This window comes from Neodiprion fabricii, chromosome 5 (genome assembly GCF_021155785.1).
Source record: "Neodiprion fabricii isolate iyNeoFabr1 chromosome 5, iyNeoFabr1.1, whole genome shotgun sequence".
NCBI lineage: Eukaryota > Metazoa > Arthropoda > Insecta > Hymenoptera > Diprionidae > Neodiprion > Neodiprion fabricii.
This window is the reverse complement of record NC_060243.1, coordinates 4364183-4377168: the sequence shown is the minus strand read 5'-3', so window position 1 is coordinate 4377168 and position 12986 is coordinate 4364183. Positions and strand designations below refer to the sequence as shown.

General features: G+C 34.3%; 2 protein-coding genes across 3 annotated transcripts; both read left to right on the top strand.

Moving 5' to 3' along the window:
* The first annotated feature begins 73 nt into the window (after nucleotides 1-73).
* Nucleotides 74-9940, top strand: LOC124183613 (myosin-2 heavy chain). The gene is made up of 11 exons (XM_046572303.1): nucleotides 74-274; nucleotides 948-1036; nucleotides 1157-1218; nucleotides 1303-6887; nucleotides 7608-7936; nucleotides 8025-8212; nucleotides 8305-8459; nucleotides 8605-8694; nucleotides 8818-8880; nucleotides 8979-9101; nucleotides 9288-9940. Exons 1-11 carry the CDS (start codon nucleotides 242-244, stop codon nucleotides 9345-9347), a joined length of 6777 nt encoding a protein of 2258 aa, XP_046428259.1. The 5' UTR covers nucleotides 74-241; the 3' UTR covers nucleotides 9348-9940.
* A 275-nt stretch (nucleotides 9941-10215) lies between these two features.
* LOC124183606 lies at nucleotides 10216-12722 on the top strand. 2 transcript variants are annotated; one of them, XM_046572290.1, is made up of 5 exons: nucleotides 10216-10493; nucleotides 10706-10825; nucleotides 11135-11220; nucleotides 11263-11385; nucleotides 11515-12722. In XM_046572290.1, exons 1-5 carry the CDS (start codon nucleotides 10302-10304, stop codon nucleotides 11939-11941), a joined length of 948 nt encoding a protein of 315 aa, XP_046428246.1. In that variant the 5' UTR covers nucleotides 10216-10301; the 3' UTR covers nucleotides 11942-12722. The 2 variants fall into 2 exon arrangements, with proteins under 2 accessions (XP_046428246.1, XP_046428244.1); XM_046572288.1 differs by having other exon boundaries at nucleotides 10217-10493; nucleotides 11135-11385.
* The last annotated feature ends 264 nt before the right edge of the window (nucleotides 12723-12986 follow it).

The window sequence follows — 12986 nt, the reverse complement described above, 5'->3', positions numbered from 1 at the left end:
GTGTACGTTAGTTCAGTGAAATTCTGCGAGGTGGCGCAGTGTTCGTTTGTCGTGATTTTATAGGATACACCTCCTCCTCCGTGAGTATCCAATCACTGACGGACCTACGTTTAAAATCAAACGACTGCTTTATGAGCTACGGACGGGAAAGCACGAGGATCCGATAATGCATTAGGATTGTTCATATCAATATTAAAACTTGATATTATTCCGTAAATGAGTGAAGTGTTTGTGTCGAACAATGGACGCCTGGTCAAGCGCCGTTCTTGAATGGGTAAGAACTTTTCCTGGTTCAACCGGTTTACCGGCTAAATTCACAACCTGTTGTGCCGCGTCTATTGCCAAAATTGTAACCGTCCTTTGAATCTGCCCGTTTGTTTTCCCCACTTGCGAATTCTTTTTGCACATTACACTGCTTTGTCGAAGGTTACGGAAAATCTCTTTGGCTATGACACATTCCCCAATTAATGATATTAATTGAATATTGTAGTCGAATCGACAAAAATTTACACAGGTCCACTTATGTTTACATTAATACTACATGTTACTACGAAAACGTCGAGTCTTTTTATTCTCAAAGACTTACAAAGTTCACGCTTGCAATTTTCACTCGATAGTGTAACACAGATTGAAATATAGAGTTATTCTTTCTAATATTTTTCATCCCATTTGACTGGCAACATCCAGAGTTGATTGTCTGGTTCTCGTGATGAAACTTCTTTCCGGAGTCATAGTCTCTAAGAGACCGTCAATATTTATGTCTAAAACTTAATACATCGAATGGGTTAAAAGTTATTCACTCTTTGTATAAAACATTTATGTGAAACGATAAATTTCTAGAGTAAAACTAACAATCGATAAATATTGACAAAGATGTTCTCTTCTAAACTTTTCTCTTGGCATAATTCTTTCAATGTCATTCACTTATCACTGATATTTTATTTCAGGTCAATTGCCTCGACATATTAGAGAAAACTGTGGGTGATGTGGAAGAATTGCAGGATTGCAAGTTTTATTCAAAACTCATCAGAATCTTGTGAGTGATCATTCTTGTCAACTGTTTTAAAGTTTCATTCGTTTTGTCATTCTGCCTGTTCACATTATCCTGCACAAGTATGTTCGTAATTTTAATTTTTAAGCATTTTTTTATTCTCAGATGTCGTGATTACTCAGAGGATGATCTCGATGACAAAGGCCTTTTATCAAAGTTTATTCAAGGTACCAATCGTTCTATTTACTTTAAAGATATCACTTATTCCGTTGACTTTGTTTAAAGAAAAAATATGAAATTGCACTTTTTAGGTACTTATCCAGAATTCGTAAGGGAAAGTGAAGATGATAAGAAAACATGCAAAGAAATTCATATTGCTTCCCTTCTGCTGCTCCATTCCTCCCAAGAGCCCAAATTGCATAGACCAATGTGCATTAAGCTGAGCAATGAAACTCAGCTTAAGATTAAGGCATTCTTAGAAAAAGTGTTGCAGTATAGCACCAGTGTAACAAAAGAAGTTATAAACGAAGCAATTATGGAAACATCGGGTACCATAATTAAAACACCACCAAGCACACCAAAAATGAGACCCTTGAAAGATTTCTTTAATTCGCCGGTAACCACAGTGAGAAAAAATTTCAACAGGGTAATGGAAGAGCGAACTCGAGAAATAAGACGTTTGAGGGCCGAGTTAGAAACAGAAAGGTTTGAGAAAGCTGACTTACAAGAAGACCTGGAGACACAACGAGAGAAGATAAACAACCTGCAAAGAAAATTGCAAGAAAAGATGGTAGAAATTAAAAAAATGCGTGAGGAATCAGCTGGGCTGGAAAGTCCCCAATCCTCTAAGAAGAAAGATATTAAAACGCCAAAGAAGCGAATCAGTGTCAAAGTACAAACTCTGACTGATGAAATAGTACAGTTGAAATCTGAGATTATCAGTTTACAGGAGGATAAACAGTTACTTGAACGGAAATTGGCTTCTTCCGAAAAATATTGCGCAGCAATTAAGGAAAGGTCTGACATGAATGAGAGAAACTTGGAAACATTGCTCATTGAGACAGATATTAAAAGTCAAGAAATAGTAGATCTCACAATGCATAATGAAGAATTGCGTGCTCACATTCAGGAAATACGGAGAGAAACTATTGAAAATCAAAGCTTTGAAATGGAAATGTCTCCAATGTCTCCTTCCAATACCAAATCGTTCAACGCCAGCGAAGTATTGAGCTCTATTATTGATATTCAGTTACAGGAAGCAAAAGAAGAATCCAAAATTGTCAAAGCTCAATTGGCAGATTTGAATCAAAGGTTAATGTCAGTTCAGGAAGAATATCGACTCCTTCAATGTTCCGATGAAACTTTAAAGATAGAGCTAAACTCTACCAAGCAAGAACTGTCTAAAGTGCAAAAGGAATTAAAAAGTTACATTGAAAAAAGTAACACGTTCGAGAGAGAGAGTTTACATTTTCAAGAAGAAACTTCAAAATTCAAGGCATTACTTTCGTCCAAAGAAGAATTATTGACACAATCTGTACATAACGAAGAAAATTTAAAAGTACTGTTGAACGACTTAAAACTTGAACTTGAAAAAACTCATGATATGTTAAGCTTAGAAAGTATCAGGGTGAAAGATTTGGAAGCAGTTGTGTTGGAAAAAACAAAAAAACTTGAACACGAGCATTCGAGGTTCTGTAGTCTCCATGAAAAGTGGACACATTTGGAAGAAGAGAAGTCGGACTTACTGGGAGAAATAAAGGATCTGACAAACTCAATATTTTTGAACAAAAATTCCTTGAAGGAAGCTAAGCAACAGGGGGAATTATTGGAGTCAAATATCAACAATCTCAAACGCGAATTAACAAACGTACAAGATTTATTAAGTGCAGAAACAACTAGAGTTAAGAATTTGGAAGCTGAATTGAGTCGAACAAAATTAGAAAATCTAGAGACTTCGAATATGCAGTTATCGAGGTATCAAAGCCTTGAAGAAAAATACACAAGCTTGGAGCGTGAAAAGTTAAGTCAAATGGAAAATGTTGAAAACCTACAAGGCCTACTGGAGTTGAAAGAGCAGCTCTTGAAACAGTCCTCAAACAAAATAAACGACCTAGAGTCATCCTTACAGGATCTAAACAGGAAACTTCAAGCTGTACACAATTTGCTAAGTGAAGAACAAATCAAAGTAAAAGATTTAAGTGTTATTAAGCAAGAAAAAGAAGAAGTTATTGAAAGCCAGTCCAGGTGTTATCAGGAGCTTGAAAACAAACATAAAAGCTTGGAAGAAGAAAAAATTAATCTATTGACAGAAATTGAGGAACTGAAAAGGTCAGTTTTCACTAAACAGGATCTGCTGGAACAGTCTAATCATCTGAATAGAAAATTTGAGTCAGATTTTCGCGATCAAAACAGAAACCTAGAAACAATACAAAAACTCTTGAGTGCAGAAGAAATCAAAGTCAAAGAATTAGAATCAACAATAAGACAAATTAAATTAGAATACGAACAAAAGTATATTGATTTTGAAGAAGAAAAACGTAATCTGTCACACAATATTCTTGATTTGAATAACAGAATTGTATTAAAAGATGATTTGTTGAAACAGTCTCGGGAAAGTAAGGAAAACCTGGAGTCAAGTCTACAAAAACTAAATAGCAAACTTCAAGCTGTGCAAGATTCTATGGCAGAAGAAAAAATTAAAGTGAAGGATTTAGAATCTGCAGTAAGTCAATCAAAGTTAGAACAAGAAAAAATTGCTAAGGAACAGTTACTAAAGTACAAGAGTCTGGAAGAGAAGTATGTAAATTTAGAAAAGGAAAAATCAAGTCTGGTACAAGAAACGAAAGATTTAAATCACACAATTTCACTAAAGGAGAGTGCATTGGCACAGTCTTATGAAGATGTTGAGAACTTGGAATCCGGCTTACAGGATTTAAACAGTCAACATCAAACCATACAAAATTCGTTGGTAGAAGAGAAAAGAAAAGTGAACGATTTAGAATCCATATTAATTCGCTTAAAATTGGACCATGAAGAAGCTTCCAAGAATCAATCATTAAAGAATCAGAATCTTGAAGAAAGATATGCAACTTTGGAAAAAGAAAAATTAAATCTCATGCAAAAGACTGAAGATCTAAGTCAAATGATTGTAGTAAAAGTACATTTATTGGAGCAATCTCAGCAAAACATCAGTAACTTGGAATCAATTCTACAGGATCTGAATAATAGGCATCAATCTGCACAGGATGATTTAGCGGAAGAGAAAGTCAAAGTCAAGAATTTAGAGTCCACAGTATCATGCATGAAACTAGAAAAAGAAAAGAGCCATAAGGAGCACCTGTCAGAGTACGAGAATCTTCAAAAAGAATACATGAATTTGGATACAGAAAAATTAAGCCTGTCACAAAAGATTGAAGATCTGAATCATATGATCACGGTGAAAGAGAATCTACTAACAAAGTCTCAGCAAGATAAAGAAAACTTAAAATCAAGTTTGCAAGATCTAAACAGAAAACATCAAACTGTTGAAAACTTTTTAGCTGAACAAAGTATAAAAATTAGGGACTTAGAATCTACAGTAACTGACCTAAAGTTGAAACAGGAATCAATCATTACGAAGCAATTGTCAAAGTATAAGAATCTCGAAGAAAAGTTTGTATATTCAGAAAGAGAAAAGTCAATTCTCTTGCAAAAGACCGAAGATCTAAATCACATAATTGCATCGAAAGAAAACCTGTTGAAGCAGCTTCAGAAAAATAATCAAAATTTGGAGTCCAGTCTACAAGATCTAAGTGGTAAAATTCAAATTGTAACAGATTCTCTAGCAAAAGAAAGATCCAAAGTCGATGATTTAAAATCTACAGTAACTTGCTTGAAATTGAAACAAGAACGAACAGTCAGAAGGCAATTGGCAAAATATCAGAATCTCGAGGAAAAGTTTGCAAATACGGAAGGCGAAAAGTCAAGTTTATTAGAGAGGGCTGAAGATTTAAATGTAAAATTAGCATCAAACGAGAATATTTTGACAGAGTTGAAGCAAAATAATGAAAAAGTGGAATCAAACTTGCAAGATCTGACCAGAGAACTCCAAACTGTACAAGATTTATTAGTTGTAGAGAGAACCAAAGTCAAAGCCTTACAAGACACAGTAATTGATATGAAGCAAGCAAAGGAAAAAACCCTCGATAGGGAATCAACTAGGTATCAAACTCTGGAAGAAAAGTATATGCACTTGGGACAAGAGAAGTTGGACCTACTCAAGAACATTGAAGATACGGAAAATTTGCTTATATCAAAACAAAAACTGTTGCAGCAGTCAGAACAGCAGAATGCGAAGCTGGAGTCTGAATTATCTGATGTCAAGGATAAGTTGAAAATTATCCAGGAGGAGTTTAACACGGCAACAAGTAAAATACAAACTTTGGAGTCTGAATTAGCTGAAGCGAAACTAGAAACAGACGAAATCATTGCAATTCAGTCATCAAGAAGGATGGAGCTTCAAAAGTCGATCGAAAGTTTGAATAATGAGGTAAAATCTTTGGAATCTACTATAGCAGGCTTGCTCAAAACTCAAGGAGAGTTACGTGAAAAGAGTGAAGAAGTAGAGCAGGAAAAATTGCGTTTACTGAAAAAAATTGGGGAACTTGAATCGCAACTTTTATCACAGAAAGAATTGCTGGAACAGACTCAGCACCTGAATGAAAACCTACAGTCAAATTTACATAGTATGAGCAAAGAAATAAATGTGGTGCAGGATTTATTGAACACAAAAACAGCAATGATAGAAAACCTGGAATCCAAAGCTGCAAGAATAGAAGCTGATAAGAAAGAAGGCCTTAGCATTATCGATCAATTGAAATTAGAAAATATTGAACACAAAAATCTGGTAGAAAGCTGCAGTTCAATTTTGACAGAGTTGGTAAAGTCCTCTAGTCAATTAACGGGAGATACAGTAACGAACATTGATAATTTAACGGTTTCAGATCTTTCTAAGCAACTCAAAACTTTGATCAATTCGATAGCGGTGATCTCTAGCGCCAAAGACTCAGAACTGAAAAACTTTAAGGCTACGGTACATGAGTTGAACGAGACTGTGTCAAAATTAAAAACTGACATAGTACACTGGGAAGAAATAAAAGTGAAAGATGAAAACATTCTTTCCAAATATTTGAAAGAGATATCTGATTTAAAGGAGCTTACTAAAGTGAACGAAATTCTGTTGGAAGATGTGGATAAATTACTGAAGGAACTATCTGACGAAAGGTTGAAAGCCGATTCGTTAAACAAAGAAAAAATATTATTTGGTCAAACCTTATTTGACCTTAAACAAACATTGAATGAGTTGAAGAATCAAAAATCAATTTTAATAGAAAATGTTGAGAATCAAAGTAAAGACTTTGAAATTGAAATAGCAAACGTATTAGAGACGGTCGGGCTGCTACAGAGTCAGATTTGCTCGGACAAAGATGCCGCACTGCGTCTTCAAGAGGATAAAAATTTGTTGGCCTCTAAGTACGAGGAAGAAAAGAAAGTTAGAATGGACTTGGAAACAAAGTGTGATTTGTTAGAAAAAGACAATAAAAGTCAAACAAAAGAGAAAAAAGAACTCAAGGAAAAATTAAATGCAATTCGTGTGAGGAATGCTAAGCTGGAAAAAAATCTTGACGAAATTAGGAAGGAAAACAAAAGATTAGAGAATGAGAAATTAACTCCTGAACAGAAATTGAATTTGGAGGAATTGAAAACTGCTATCTCGAAATTGCAGCTAGAAAAAGAACAACTCGAGGCAGAGAAAATAGAACTCTCTAAGCGACCTACGGAACAAGATTTTGATTCTCGTTTGAAAGAAGTGCACATTGAATATGACCAGAAGTTGGAAAAAATTAAGCAAAAAATGGTAAGTTTGTACACGATTCACAATCGTTGGCATTGGCAAAGAATATTTAAGTTTAATGATAAAAATTTTCATGTACTTTATACATTGTTTATAATTATCATTTATTTTGGTGGGGCGATAACAATAATTTTCATACTCATTTACTTACTACTAAGGCAGACAGATTATTCTGGGTGTGATTGTTGGTGACGATGATTTATAGAAATATTTTTTGAATAAATATAACTTTGTAGAAACGATTATACAACATTGAAAGGAACAAAATCAAAAGGATATCTCTAGCATTGCAAGAAAAACGTCCGCCTATTCGTTTATTGTAATTTGATCCTACTTTATCAGTTAATAAAACGCATTATTGTATCTTGGTCAATTTATTTCTATAAAATATATATATTTTCATAAAAAAAGAACATTACCTAGTCAGTTTGCTGTCTTATTTATATAGTGGTTTTCAATCGGTCTTTAATTATACCACACTAATATTATCATTTATAGATAATATTGAATAATTGCTGCTCATGCATTATGTTTCTTCATGAATGGATTCATGCATGCACAGTAAGTTATACTAAATGAGAGTAAAACTTTCCAACGAAACATCAATGTATAGTTATCATAAAATTAATTAAATTAGCAATTTTCATCGTATTTATCGGTTACAAATATTTTCGACCATAGGTGTCTTTTACCATTCTATAAGTCGAAACAAATATATTTCAGAAAAGCACGTACAACGAACAGATAGCAAAGGTAAACCAAAACCAGGAGAGACAAGTGCAGGAAAAGCTGTACGCTCAAAAATTGAAGATGGAAGACCAGTGTCGAAAACATGCCGAAGAGATAACAAAATACAAAAGCCATGTGACCCAATTAAGTTCCGATTTCTGGGACGTTGGGGAGAAGCTCCTTGTTGAGAAACAGCAGAAAGAATATTTGGAACAACAGTTGTATGAGTTGAAGAAACGACTGCTTTGCGAAAGAAATGCCACTGTAAATTCTAACAGTACTATGACTCAACCTGCTATGTCAAGCAAAAACAGAACATTAAGGTAATTTATTGTTTTCATGCAATTTCATTTTATATAAAAAAAAAACGAAGCTCAGCTATCCGATCTCTTATGTCATTCCTCGTAACAGTTTGGACCGAAGAGAGATGATGACATTTACTCGAGAAGAAGCATCTGCTCGAACTGTCGATACAATAAAAGAAGAATTCACATCTTCAAGACGTGAGAGTATTCAAAGTGTACAAATGATGCAGGGTATGGGGAATGTTTTCAAAGCCGAAGATGAAGAAGGAGAAGTGTTCAACACCAATTACTTGGGTATGATTTTTTTATTCTAATGATTTAAATCACTACAGTTCATTGCGTTACAAAACCTGTATATTGATTTGGAAAACTTTTTCTTCTGTTAGCGGACATGAAAGCAGGCCGCTGTACAGATGCTCCAGACTTAGAAAGATTATCAGTTCTTCAGATGAGAAACGCCCAGTGTAAACCACACTTGAAATCATCGTATCCAGCTGAGACACAATTTCAGCCAGGAACTTTTACAGAAGAAGAAATCAAAGTGAGTTTTCTGAGAATAGCAATACGCGAAATTTTTGAGTTCGTGTCATATGTTTACACGTGTGCATTTTGTATTACATGTTGGAAACCTGGTGTTCTTGTGTATATGTCTATTTGCCAAGTGTCGTCTTTTGTGTCTGTTGTAGAGCGGTAGTACGTTGGAAGAGTTATTCAATGATAGTCTAAGCCAGAGTCTGCTTCCCGGTGAAAAATCGAAGAAACGAGACCGAACACAAGTGAGCGGTATACTTATTTACAGAATGTTCCACTTAGTCAAGTTAAAATGTAGAATGTACAAAAAGACGTTTGTGATTAACGTTTGTATCACTAAGGTTTTGGAATTTGATGTTTAATTATAGACCATGTACAAACGTCCTGGACCTCCAACACCCAGCAAAAACGGTGGCAGACTATCGCTTCAGGTGAACGTTAAATGTTTTTGTTCAATATTTTAGCTGTGACCTATTTCGAAATGAAGTGTCATTCCTTTGTAAAACTAATTTCATTTTTGTAAACTTAGGGTAATGAATCGAGGAGTCCAGCTTCAAGAGTATTAAAAGAACGAAATGTCGAACGACGCTCGACTGCTACTCCTAGGCGCCTGAAGGACTTGTTTGGAGGAAGCTCTCGAAGGCAGGATGAGGTGACACAATATTATTATCTATTTTCAGTCCTTTCTGCAGATGTACAAATTAATAAAATGTTCGTTAGTCCTTGCCATATTGAATGGAATATTCGATTTTTTCATCATAAAATATTTGTACTTCAATTTAGTTGAAACTAAAATGACAAGCAATTTCTCAATTAATAAACTAAACTATTTTGACAGAATGTTTCAGGAACCCCAAAAGGTCGTCGGTTGAGCAGCATCTTTCGGAAACCGAAATAAAGTGAACGATACTTGATTGAAAATAATTTTAAAGTTTCGAAGAATCAATTTTTTTTTAACAATCGCCGTAGCTAGGTATTTTTATCAGTGCATCTAACATTTTTGTATATTATAGATATCAATACTGTTCATCGTAATGTAAATATTAAATTTTTTTATCGTACATTGATGACAAGAACGAAAATTAAAGATAATATATACAGAATATTATAAGGTAGCGTATAACGTACTGTAAAAAGGTACAAAAATGGTGTCAGCAGCGAATAGAGCAAGAGATGATTAATTTGTTTGTGTCTTCTAGTACAACACTGCAACCAATAAGTGAAAAAATGTGCATATTATACAGTGTAATGCGGTAATTTTACTGGAAACCAGCTTTGATACTTATCAAAATCTAATGTGGTGCGGAATGAAGCGTAAAAACGCACACCCTATTGGAATTGTGCACGATAAAAGTAATGCAAATAATAAAGTATGAGTAGTAGTATTATCTTATACAACAAATTAGATGCAATTTTAATCCACGTGGATGTAATTTCCTAAAGTGATTTACTGACAATACAGAGTAAAAGCTCTTTACTTTGCATTCAACTTTGACTGAAGACTGTTATTTCCTTCAAACTAATTCCATAATAACAGATATAGCTATAAAATCAGTGATATTTAAAATCTGACTTACCTACCCATGCAATGGTGAGTTTAAAAATTCGCTATAGTTTGTTTTGGATTCAGCATTTTGTTATAGATTCTCCATTTTCGTTATTTGAATTACGCGGTAATAATATTTATTGCAATATGCAAATTATAAATCAACGCGCACGCTTGATAATGAGCGCGCCAAATCTTTTTTTTCGATTCATACATACGCGCTCACACATACACACAGCATCCATACAACAATTATCCCGTTTAAGCTCCCATCATTTGATATCTTGTCAGTAGCAAATAAAGTGTATGCTGTACAGTGGCCTTGATGATGCAATAAGGAGTACGGTGCAGTGCAAAACTGGGGCAATTGAGCGTTCATTATTACAAATCATGCCGCCAACAGTAGATCTCAGTTCTGATATATTGCAACCAGTTCCCTTAGAAGAATGGCCGTCACTTCAAAGTCTTTTAAAATCCAATTGGCCCACTTATTCAATGGTGAGTTTTAATTCCACAGTGGTTTGTATATTTTTCTACAATCTAAGATATTTTTCGTTTCACACGCATGGTTCTAATTGGTTATGTATCAATATTTTGTGAACCAAAGCAAAAATCGTAGAACTGTTCTGGTTACATGATCTTTCACCTCATTGTTTTTTATTTCGCTCTTGTGAGAGATCTTTTGTGTAAAAATAAATAAAAAATTTCAGTACTATTATTGGATTCAAAATGCTACAAAATGGAGGAAGCTGAATCCAGACTTCCCGCTAGAAATCTACTCTCCCAATGGAAAGTACAATGAAGATGCGACTTTTGTTGGAATATCAAGCGTAAGTTTGAATTTCTGTCTTTGAGATTACGATCATCATAATTTTATCGTCTAGCCTATAATTCTAAAGTATCTAATACCGGACGGTAGATTGGACTTGGTCAACAATTTTAAGAACCAACTATACGCCCCCAACAGCACCTGGCCCCAGTAGGATGAAGATAAACTCACCAGGTTTTAGCTTACAACTGATACTTAATAATGATAATAATAATAATTCTTCATTTGCATTCCAGTCAATTTGAAATCTCTGACAATTGAAAAGACAATCTTTATTATAAATCAAATGTACGTCATAATTTCTTTGCAGTATGCAATGAGCAGCGTGGTCATCTTTACAAAAGAGCTTTCTGGGAAAAGATTGTACGAGGCATTAGTAAAGACGAAACGTTTCAACTATAGCAAGGCAGTTACATTTAGTGGTGTTCACGAATATATCCAGCCTATTCTATTTTCTGCATTAGCTACACTTCGTACTAATGAAGGAATCGAAATAGAATTAGAAGTACCAGGCTGTTTTCGTATAAAGTCTGCCGAGGATTGTGCAAATGTGGAAATAAAGTATGCAAACGCATCAAGCTTCTCTTTTTCTTCTCTACAAAGCAAGGGATTGGGCATAAATTATTCCTATACTATTTATAAGAAAATAATATTTAACAATTATTCTTTCATTTTGTTTGAAATCAACAGGGTGCCAGAGGAATGTTACTTAGCAGATCTGGATACGTCTCATCTTCCTCTGATGAACGCTGTGTGGCCACACAGAGATAAAGAAAATCCAGAAAATTCGATCAAATTCCTCGAGCCAATGGTAACGCTAAATAAAAGTGTCGGACTGTTTTTAAAAGAAGGTGATATTTTGGTTTCGTGGGCTTTGCATTCCGATTGGCATGGTCTGGGGACGGTACAGACCCTAGACCGTTATAGAAGAAGAGGCTACGCTAAAGTAGTGATTAATGCCTTGGCTAAACAACTGGGAAACCAAGGAATATCGCCCATTCTATCTGTGGTTACTGGTAACTCACCTTCGGAAAATATGTTCACTTCTCTCAATTGGAAACCAACTCACTCGTCGATATGGGTATCAACAAAAAAATGTTCCCCAAGCGTCAATTGAAACATCTTTCAGTTGGGAATTTCCCGCCATCTAATTTCGTCTACAAATATATCTACGATTACTAAAATTGTGGACTCAAATATGAAATGCAGAAATGCAGCCTAGGAAACAATTTTTTTTCTATTTCATTATAATATTCTTTTTATAACGATACAATTATTACTTGGTTGACAGTTTATAGATCGTTAGAAATTATTGAAAGTTTAATCTGATGTTATTTTACTTTTCATATGTATTCCATTCGCTTAATATATTTTGAATAATACAAATTTCATTACTTATATAATGATGATACAGAGGTAGAAGAATGAATGTTACCATGATTTATTTGTTATAATGAAAGAAAAAGAAAAAAGAAAAATTGTCTCGTCTAAAAATTATCAGATTTATAACTTCTTGCTGAGACCAATTTATAACTTGAATAATTGTAATGCACGAGGAGCAGGATTGACATACTCTCCGCATGATTGCATAATACCTATATCAGCCACAAATGCGTAATGTAATAAAGATAATGGCAGATACTGAGTGGGCTGTCCATGTTTCAGTTAACATTGAGGGGGAGGTGTTAAATTTACTTTGCAGTACTAACAATCAATGTTAGTGAAATCTCCAGTCATACTTTCACTTACAAATTAATATTTCTAGGATTGCTCATTAATTTTTAAGTACAGGAATGTAACATCAGATGCATAATAATTTCCTCGTGTGTCAGATAGATTCGCTCTTGAGGTAAATAAAGCCAATCAACTGGGATCAAATAAATGATGTAATTACTAAATTCTCGATTGTTCACTCGTCGTCATGAATTGTTAAAACTTAAATCTGCTATAATTTTCTCGACAGTGAATTACGTCAAATCGTTGAAAACGTTTTATAACTCTGCGACTTGCAAAAGATTGTTTATCTCCCATGTCTGACTGATTGCGAAATGGTTACATGTTTGTGTGCTAAAAAAATTTGGTACATATTTTGAAATGGCAGAATACATATATCCGAAAATATCTGTATCGGTATGCTCAATTAGTTCATGAATGTAAGAATA